Below are 10,133 nucleotides of genomic sequence, written 5' to 3'. Positions count from 1 at the left end.
GCAGGTTTTAAGTTCCATTGATTTAGGAAAAAAAAAAACATTTTCCTTCTCTAAAACAGGGCATGCAAGGATTATAATCGGTTGCAATATGATTAAGGTTTTAGTTCACAGAATTGGTGCTAGTACCGGTCATCCGCGATACCAATATTGATATAGATCGGTCATGTCTGACTAATTCCAACTTAAAAAATGACTAATTGACAATCAATGCCGTATATAGAATACAAAAAATGACTAATTCCCAATCAATGCCGTATAGCATAGGGTCACCGCCGATTCTTGATATTGATACCTAAGTCCATGAATGTGATAGGTGGGTGAAGTGTAAGCATACGCCAGGCATAAGTTTAAGAGAACCCTTTAAAGGTGTAAAAATTTAGATGGACCAACCACAGGCAATTGATGACTCACCTGCAGGTGATCTAATCACTTATCAACCAAAAAATAAGATTAACAGGTAGAGTTAAGCACTTAAACTTCATGCCATCATGTGGTGATGAAGCATGGATATTAGAATTTTTTTTCTCTCAGGTTTGGTGTATGCAACTGATTCTTCTTATAGGGAGGATGAAAATGACGATTTAACCTCACTCGGACAGTAAAGTAGACTCCCAAAATTGCTTTACAAAGTGTAATGGTTGAGTATACTTTACATGCCTTATTTAGGGAAAGAAACAATTACTAATACTAATAAAGACAGCCAAGCCTTAGCCCTTAGCCAATCCAACCAAACCCATAATTCAATTCCCCCATTCATAGCATACCAAATGTGAACCTGTGAAATAGCTGTTCCATTTCATTTCACCAACTCCTTCTTCAATCTCTTCTTCCCCTACCGACCAAGACCCATTTCACAACTATCAAATCCAGGAGTCCTCTCTCTCAAGGTACCTTCTATCTCTCTTCCTCTCTTGTTTACTGTAGATTCTGAAATTGAGTTTAGATCATCTGCAAGGGTTTTTATTTATTTAGCCTGATAACAGCTTCGTGTTTCTATAATCTGTAGATCTAAATTTAAGGAGATAAAGCTTTCTGTTCTTTCTTTGTCTTCTTTTCTCTTTTTATTCTATTTTCCCTCTAACACAGAGAGGGTCAGCAAATGGTTTTCTATTGAAAGCTATTCCCATCCCCCAAGCCCTAGTTTGAGTTGATGTGATATCTCAACAGTCCCTGTTAAAGAAGCATCTTTTGGGGGGCCATAGTATCCATTATCAACTTGGGACTTCTTATCTGACAATGATGTTGAGAGGGTAACCCTTTTGGTGGGTTTCCCTTCAATTAAATGTAAAACATTGCAGATAGAGATAGTCCTATCGAATTTGATTCACCTGCACATACAAAAGGGGCTAACCCAAATACAGTTTCTCTAATCTTTGACAGGACTCAAAGTGCATATAGGTTACTGATTAGTGATTACCCTCCCAGTATTCTGAATTTGTAAAGATCAGTAATGGCTAATGAAGCACCAAGCTGGGCTGATCAGTGGGGTGCAGGCGGCTTTGGCGCAGGGGAAGCTGATGAAAAACCCAATACCCAGAAAGGGAGCGGCAATAGCAGCAGCAGCAAGAAGATGGCAAACGTGAAGGCTGCAGCCTCAACAGGGTTCGGAAAGGCAAAAGCAGCAGCAGTGGTGGGAGCAGGGAAGGTTAAGAGTGGGACATCAGTGGGTTTCAATTGGGTCAAAGCTAAGTACCAGAAAAGGAGCAGTTCCTCCTCCAAATGAGTGATTTCTCACTGTTGTTCCGATTCTGGGATCCAAAACCAATAGGAAATACTCCTTGTAGTTTTGTTACCCTGCAAATGGGCCTAATTTGAACCAGTTTTTTTGGTGATTTTTGGTCCCTAAATGGGTATATCAGGCATACTTATATGCATCGTTTCAATGGTTAATTGTGGTTGTAAGAAACGTAAGTGAAGCTAAAACTGTCTGAACAAGCAGCCTATTACTGGTGCTTGTGGATACCTGGTCAGATTGCAATGAGTATCTCGTATGTAATAGTAGGAGAGAAGGGATTGTGATAACATGGCTACCCAAATTCACTTGCCATGATGACTTGTGATCACTGTTTCAAAATCCAACTTGGATCTGACTGATCTCGATTCTAGACGTTTCAGGTTTTTTTTTTTTTGTCGGATTGCTGGGTTTTCAGATCTGAGACCCCAATTCTAGGGTTTTTGAGATCGATTCCAGCCAAATTGGATTGGAATAGGATCTGACCGATTCAGTCTTTGATTCAAATTTCCATAACCTTGCATATGGAGCCTGGCCTCCCATCACCTTTTCTCACTTACATGTTGTATGGTAATTAGATGAGAGGACATATGGATGCAAGCAGGTATGCAAAACTAGGAATTGGGAATGACCAAATTCTACCCTAACCCTAAAAATGGCTTATGGATCGCACTTTGGCTAATTTCGATCTGTATCAGCCTGATCTGATACTGATTCTTCAAACGCTGGATGCAATTGACCATTGGACCTGACTTGACAATCAGATTGCAGCTCAATCTAAGATTTAGACTTGGATTGATCAATGGCAATAACATTCAGGATTGGCAATCCTGGAGGGAAAGAAAGTTCACAACTCCTGTAAAGTTTTGAAGTAATTTTGGTATCCTCATCGGGTATGTGGATCATTCACTGTCCAATCCTGATACAGATAGGCTGATCATAGTTCTAAGAATCAAAATAGGATCAGAATCGGCTGGATCTAACTCCCCATTCAAATGATCGGCCTATTTTTAGGGTTCAAACTGATTCCAGACATTTTTTATCAATTCCAAAATAATTCCAGCAGAAACAAAATTAGAATGCCGAATCCGCTTACTTGAACCTTAGAGACTGATCCCAATGGCCACACCGGCGCTTGAAATTATAGGTATTGCTGGAAACAAAGTCACAATTTTGGGGAGAAAATTCCAGTTCATATCATTGGGCGTAGCACAATTGTGAGTCTGGATCCTCTCCAACGTGCATCAGATGGCTGGAGCCGTCCAATGTGTGCTGCACTCACTGGCACATTAGAGAGGATTTTTCACCACAAAATGGTAGGCTTCATCAATCCTAGGCTCTGTAGACTGTAGTCCCTAGTATAGTAGGAGCTTATGCGTAGGTGCACATGACAGTAGACCATGCATACTAGGAAAGCAAAGCACAACTTCACTACGCCTCGTTAATTTTACCATAGAACATTAAAAAATAAAAAATAATACACCTCGTAATTATTTTTTGGAAAAAGGTTGGGTATGCTTAGTAATATACCATAAACTAGTACTCTATGTGTCTATCTTTCTCTCTTCCCCCTTTGATATGACTCTTACCCCCTTATAAAGAGACAACGAGAGATAGACACATCGGTGCTAGCTTCTTTTTTACACGAAATATGTTCAAATTAATATAATTTAGCATAATGATTAAGAAAAGAGACTATTTTATAAAGAAATGAGGCAAATTGGAAAGCTACTTCCCATTATGATTCAAGATTCTGTTTTATAGTACATCTAGTCAGAAGACCCTTTGCCTTGGGAACTGATTGTGAGGGTAAGAGTTCCCCAAATAGTACATATAGTCAGAAGAACAAAAAGGAACTCCAAAGAAAATGAAAGAGAATTGCAATAATATTTCAGAAAACCATCCAATCCATTCATTGAAAAATAAGCATCTAAACTATTTGCATCATCTTGAAAATAGGTTGTAATGAATCCCATTTAACACGTAAGAGTATTTTCCAAAAGGGGCATCAAAGCAGAGAACCTGTTGAGAATTTACACCTTCTTCCCCCTTTTATGTTCCCTTTCTAAGTCCATGAGGTCTTATTTACAGTGATTCAGCTAGATTGCCCATAAAAATCAAAGCGGTTCACCAAATGTATTCTCCCCACTGTAGGTCATGTAGAGAAAACCATCTTCATCCTTATTCTCCTCATAGATAGCAGACATCATGGCAGCTACAATGACAAATTATAGTCAGTCAATTAGTGGAAAATTAAAGAATACAATGTGCAGATCTCTTTGGAAATGCATGTAACATTCAGAAACACACATCAGGTAGAAAAATAGAGAATCTTATAATCACAAAATTCTTCACTAGAGCCAATTTGCCCATGTATAAACAATGCAGCTCTTATTACTTCACCCATATAACATATTTACCAAACAAACCACGAATAATTGTACTAATAAATAAGAGAAAGGTCTCTCTGAAAGCATTTACTATGCCTACACACAAATTTTTTTCTCTGCTTAAAAAGTGAACTAAAAATTTCCGTGTCTAGGCATGGTAAACGCCTCATGTTCAGAGAACCCTTTCCCAATAAAAATTGTTAAAAAATACTATAATCTTTTTTATTTCAAGGTCTGCTCAATGGAGAATTAAAGGGGGACAGGGTGCAAAGAGATGGTGCATCTATCAGTACTACGCAACACAGGATACCGGCTAACATTGTCAAATAATGCAGGAAAACATTGAAGGATTTGCTATAAGCCTTCAAAAAACTTGTTTATTTCAAGGTTGGTCCCATGGAAAATTTAAGAAAAGGGGGGGGGGGGGGTGCGAAGAGATTGTGCATCTATCAGAACTACTATTTCAATATGTTGGAGATTTTTTACCAAAGCACTATTGAAAAGCAACAAAGCTTAATGGGAAGGGAGGAGAGAGATGGACTAGATGCTATTACACAAAGGGTTCTCACCAGTAGGTGGTAGGATATTCTTGACAAAGACGAAAATGGCCTTCTCAGCACTAAGCTTGATCCTCTTCCGGACCACATAAACAAACTGCCCAACAGTCAAATCAGCAGGAACCAGGTATCTGCATTCAAGAGAAGTTAAAGGAGAAAGGGAGTAAAGGACATATATAGTTAAACAGTTCAACAATAAAGAAAAAGAAAAGAAATAGAGAGAAGAATGTGAACAACTCCACCATTACAATGCAGTCATGATGCAGTATCGAAGAAGAAGACTGGATTCAGTCCTATAATGGTGTTTGCTCGAGAAGTTAAGAGTTCAATCACTCGTCAGATCGATGATTAGTTTTCAGGAATTATTTTTGCTTTTTGATTGTTGTTAGTCCATCTCAAAGTAATGGCTGGAATTGAGTTAGTGTTTTTTCAGTTTGAATTTTGATTGTTATTAAAGTCCTAGATGACATAGGAATACTTATTGTCGTCAGTCTTAGTGTTGATTTAGTTTTCAATTTCAGGTAGGAAGAGGTCCAGGTAAGTTCAAATCAGTCCTTTACCCATCTAGTCTAAAATTATAAAAAGATGTACATGCTAACAGCCTTCCTTCCCCACGATTTAATGAATATATATAGATTTCAGTTTTCTTTTGGTCTGCGGATTCAGTACTTTGAATGGATTTCTCATGTTCTATTTGGTGGATTCCAAGGGAGTTTCCTTGCCTGTTCTATCTTATATATCTCCAAGTAACAGGTCAGTTTCACAACTCTTCTCGCACCTACTTTACCCGTCTTCACCCTAATTTCTGGTTGCTTTCTACTTCAATCTCTCTAAGAAAGCTGATCAGAATTGATTAAAATCTGAAACATAAGTATCTGGTTATTGGTTTTCTTGATTTCTGAGTTGAAAATCCGAACTTTGTTGCTTATTATTCTAGTTCCACTATTGCTATGCTGTTCTCCTAGTAGCACTACGGGTTGTCTGTGCAGGCTATATTAGACAATAGTTTTCTAAGATATTTTTCAGATTTGTTCTACTAAAACAGAAGAGCACATAACCAGAGTTTGGTGCTGCTCCTGATTCTTCTGTCTCAAGCAATAATATTCTCTCTTAATCTCTCAAAATCTCTGTTTTCTGTAATCCTTTGTTTCCGCAAGTCTCCAGTTGGGACTGGAATTGCATTAAGTGCTCACATGACCATGTTCGAACATTGAAATACAAAGTGTTTGAATCTCAAAATTCGGAACTGACAAGAAGTTCTGTTTCATGAACTGAAGCACAACCTTAAGTTCTGAAACAAAAGCAAATCTAGTAGAAATGCTCTCTCTTTCAGCAACAAACTAAATCCAGATATTATGACAACGCCTACATAGATAGTATAGCAAAAATTATACTACATATAGAGATCAATGATAGATTGCTTCCCCTCATGCACATCTACCAGCAGATCATATTTGTCACTTCATACTCCAGGAAGTGTGGTAGGTTCACTACTTGCAACCCTACCACAGAAGGAATTGCAATATTTGCACGTCAAGTGATGTTATTGTCATGAGACAAATTCCAGATCAAAGAAAAAAACCATTCAATTAATGCATGGTGACAACCTCTGAACATGTCTGGCAGGCATTACCGAACCAATTTAGAAGCAACTCACGAGAACAATGCTAGAAACAGTAACTGTCTAAGAAGATCAGTGGTCTAACTTATCAATGCAACACTGTACTAACAGAAAATGAAGCCCAATGACTATAATAAATTTAAAAGAAAAATTTCCAGACATACAATGCAATAGAGGGAAATGGCGTAATGAAAGGAACAGAATGAACATAAATGAGCTAAAAAGAGGGACTACAATAATTACTTAGTCCCAGTTATCAATGGCAGCAGAAAGAAACCGTTCTCAGAAAGACAGTTTAGCATCTTTAAAGGCACCCATGCTAGATGATGATATCAAAATGAGTGGATGTAGCAAATGCACAACCTACTTTATGATTCAAGATAAGATTCTACATGCATGGCTGGGAATGTAGGTTTATGAATGACATATATGATATAATACATAGATGATAAAGACACAGCTTCATTGGAATGTGCATAAAAGCAAACAGAATCCTAAAATTCCAGTTATAGTGCACAGCTATTGACTCTTGTCAAACCCTTACCATGTTTTGGAGGACCATTCATAAAAATAAAAAAAAAATTGAAAACACATAGAAAGGTGATTTCAAAGCTAAGAAAACCCTTCTCTCAATATCCCAATTTTACTGGAATCATTTTCATTCCCCATCGGATCTCAAACAGTAAACACTAGACCCTACTCAGTCCACTCCACAAATTTAACATCCGGGAGAAACCTCAAAACACCACCCAGAAACCTTCCTCCCTTGGCTTATTCAAAAGGACTTACTACAACCGAAGAACGATAATTATCCCATCTTCCAAAAGTCTAATCAATATCTTATTGTTTGATTATTGAAAGATATACCCGAGGGTAGACAACCATTTCAAAATTGAAAGAGGTTGAAATTTATATTAAAGTGCAGTAGATGTGCTTTCCATGTATTGAGAAGAGATGTAACAAAAACAAACACTAAAGAATACGAATGACAACCAATTCATTTACATTCATATAAGCAAGCATATCTGCATAAGAAGTTAAAACAAGATAACAACTGCAACTAACTTCTTCTTGTCAATGTCAGGAATGTCACTCCTTTCAGCCTTCTCCACAATTACCTGTGTAGCCAAATCATAAGTTTAGAAAAAGTTGAACAAATGAACAAAATATTATGCAAAAACAAGTTAGTCATTTTCTCAATACACAAAACTCAAAAGAAAAGTTAAAAAGGCCATACTGGTATTCTATCAGGATACTTCTCCCGGATACGAGCAGCTTCAGCTTGCCTCCTTTCTGAAAAAAGAAGAAAATTTTAGAATTAAAACAAGAAAATATGATTCGAGGTAAAGTCTAGCTTTTCTTTCTTCCAAATAAGCGTAAAGACTAACTTTCGGTTTCTTGTTTGAAATACTGGACTAGAGTTATTCCAATTACCAAAGGTCCATTATATTTTGGCAATTCACACAATTTTACATTAAAAAAAGGGCATACAAGTGCACGAGGCTCCCGCCACTGCGGGATCTGAGGAGGGTCATAATGTATGCAGCCTTACCCCTGCTTTCAAAGAGAGGCTGTTTCCAGACTCAAACCCATGACCACTTGGTCACAATGGAGCAACCTTACCGTTGCACCAAGGCCCACCCTCTACACATTTTTACATTAACTAATAATATTATATTATCACTGCCAAATGCCATATTTAACATGCACTGATAAAATGCTGAAACAAGATCAAATCTAATGTAGAAACCACCATCCAGACCTATGATTTTGTTATTTTAAAGCTTGGTTTATTAAGTAGAGTAGTTGACATTACAAAGACATCCTTCAGAAATCACCAAGAAATGTCAAATCAGAACAAGAGACATAAGGGTGATCAGTATCCCACCCCATTCCCCCCCCCCCCCCATACACACACACCCAAAGAAAATGGTGAACAGAGTAATATAATTGACAAATTAAAATAAATACTAGAAAATGGGGGGAAAAAAAAGAAAAAAAAGTTATTGAGTCCAGCATGCAAGAATAGAAAATAATTAAACGATAAGAAACATACAGATGGTACAGAGAAACAGTAAGAATGAGATGTCCATTAAAACCCCACAATCAAAATGCATCTTCCATAGCTAAGGTAAGAAGAACGCTACATGTATTATTCCTGGTAGTTAAGTACACAATTTATCCAATTATTCTGATCAATTAAAGGGTTTAAAGTTAATGACGCCATCTTTCCGTTTTTTAAATTAATAATCTACAAGTTCTCCTAATGAGGGTTCTGAATGATCGACTGCTTCAATGAAGCTCTTCCGCTTCGTGAAAACATAATCCACCAAAAACCCAACACTCAAACTCCATGTACAATAATCATGTACGAAAACGAAGGAGAAAACTTAAATCCAAATTTGAATACACCGGATGCAAAATATAGGATCTTGAGAACTTATGCTTTCTACAACAAACTTCTCACAAAACCCATACATACAGCAGAACTTGATGAAACTTTGGCACAGAATACCACATCCAACGGACAAGAAAGCCTCCAAGTAGACAATTTAAAAATAAAATATTGGGATTGGGGGTGAGGATGATAAAAGCACACTTAATTCAGAATTACCAAGACAGGGTTCCTAATAAAAGACATAATTATTAAACCAAAAGGAGAAAGGAGAAAGGAGAAAGGAACAAGAAAACAAACCCAGAGGGTGTTCGAGCTTGAAAGAACTTTTGGCCATGGCGAGACTTCTGCTACTACAACAGCAATCTGCAAATTTCGAACATTGAAAGAACATAACACACCGATCGATCAACCAAAAGAATTAAGAAGCAAAACTAAAGAGAAAGAAAAAAGAAGAGTGGGAAAAAGGGCAACATAACCCTAACCCTACCCGAGACGAAAATAAAAGATGGAAGCGAGCAAGAGTGGTCGCAGATCAACAGAGAGATTGCTGAAAATAAATATCAATTGTCAAAATCAAAGTGAAGAAATTGAAAGATTGAGATGTTAATTTAATGGGGCAAAGATTGGAACAGATAACAATCTAAGGTTTTTGATACCAACACGAAATCGAAAGGGAAAAAATATAAATAAATAAATTAAAGAAGTATGAATTGCCTGCGAAACTAGGAAACCGTGTCGCTCCCAACTCCCTCCCTCCCTTCCTTCCTTCCTTCCTACCTTCCCCTTCCCTAAATAATAATAGAGAGAGAAAGAGAGAGAACTAAACTAACTTATAAACCAAAAGCTGTGTGTTTGCTTAAGATGATAGAGTTTCTTATCTTTCTAAATACTATTTTTAATTATCTTTTTAAGTTCTCTTTTACATAATTCGTTCCCTCTTTTGGTCTTTCCCACCAAAAGCAAACCATTCTTGATTCACCGTCCACTCGAGGTCGATCGACGAATCTAGACCGTTCATTTACTACTCTCCCACTTCGCACTATTGTCGTCCTTCTAATTATAGATGATGGGAACGATTATGAATATGTGTGTGTGTGTGTGTGAGAGAGATATATTCCCTACACAAGCGTGTAGGCTCGTGTAGGGAGTTCAAATTTTAGCCCAGATTGGTTGGACCGATCAAAACCGTTAAGTTGAAACCTTATCAGTTTGATTTTGGTTTTGGATTTCCATGAAGCTAGTAAAATACCAAATTAGATCGGTCCAACCGAAATAGAAAACCGAATCAAAATCGAAACCCGGTATAAGAGCAGGATGGACTTGAGCTGAGGCTTTGGGTTCGGGTTGAGCCCAGCTTGGGCTTGTGCAACAATCAAAACAAAAAAAGAGGTTTGAGTTGTTTAACATTTTCTTTTTGGGTGAATAAAACTATTAG

General features: G+C 37.4%; 1 protein-coding gene across 2 annotated transcripts; it reads right to left on the bottom strand.

Annotated features, from left to right (window-relative positions):
* Nucleotides 1-3,681: 3,681 nt before the first annotated feature.
* LOC122640085 (autophagy-related protein 8C-like) lies at nt 3,682-9,505 on the bottom strand. 2 transcript variants are annotated; one of them, XM_043833210.1, is made up of 7 exons: nt 9,413-9,466; nt 9,181-9,223; nt 8,996-9,061; nt 7,538-7,593; nt 7,366-7,418; nt 4,692-4,810; nt 3,682-3,947 (listed from the first exon to the last, which is right to left on the bottom strand). In XM_043833210.1, exons 3-7 carry the CDS (start codon nt 9,030-9,032, stop codon nt 3,850-3,852), a joined length of 363 nt encoding a protein of 120 aa, XP_043689145.1. In that variant the 5' UTR covers nt 9,033-9,061; nt 9,181-9,223; nt 9,413-9,466; the 3' UTR covers nt 3,682-3,849. The 2 variants fall into 2 exon arrangements, with proteins under 2 accessions (XP_043689145.1, XP_043689144.1); XM_043833209.1 differs by lacking the exon at nt 9,181-9,223 and having other exon boundaries at nt 9,413-9,505.
* Between the last annotated feature and the right edge of the window lie 628 nt (nt 9,506-10,133).

Source organism: Telopea speciosissima, chromosome 9, assembly GCF_018873765.1.
Source record: "Telopea speciosissima isolate NSW1024214 ecotype Mountain lineage chromosome 9, Tspe_v1, whole genome shotgun sequence".
Classification (NCBI taxonomy): domain Eukaryota; kingdom Viridiplantae; phylum Streptophyta; class Magnoliopsida; order Proteales; family Proteaceae; genus Telopea; species Telopea speciosissima.
The sequence above is the reverse complement of the archived record's forward strand: the minus strand, read 5'-3'. Positions and strand labels throughout refer to the sequence as shown.

What these genes read in the sequence shown, in the direction of transcription:
- LOC122640085 (XM_043833209.1), bottom strand. Translation starts at nt 9,032, where the DNA reads ATGGCCAAAAGTTCTTTCAAGCTCGAACACCCTCTGG. An exon ending in AGTATCCTGATAGAATACCA is followed by an intron (nt 7,419 to 7,537) that starts GTATGGCCTTTT and finishes TTGGCTACACAG; the next exon opens with GTAATTGTGGAGAAGGCTGA. An exon ending in CCTGACATTGACAAGAAGAA is followed by an intron (nt 4,811 to 7,365) that starts GTTAGTTGCAGT and finishes TCTTGAATGCAG; the next exon opens with ATACCTGGTTCCTGCTGATT.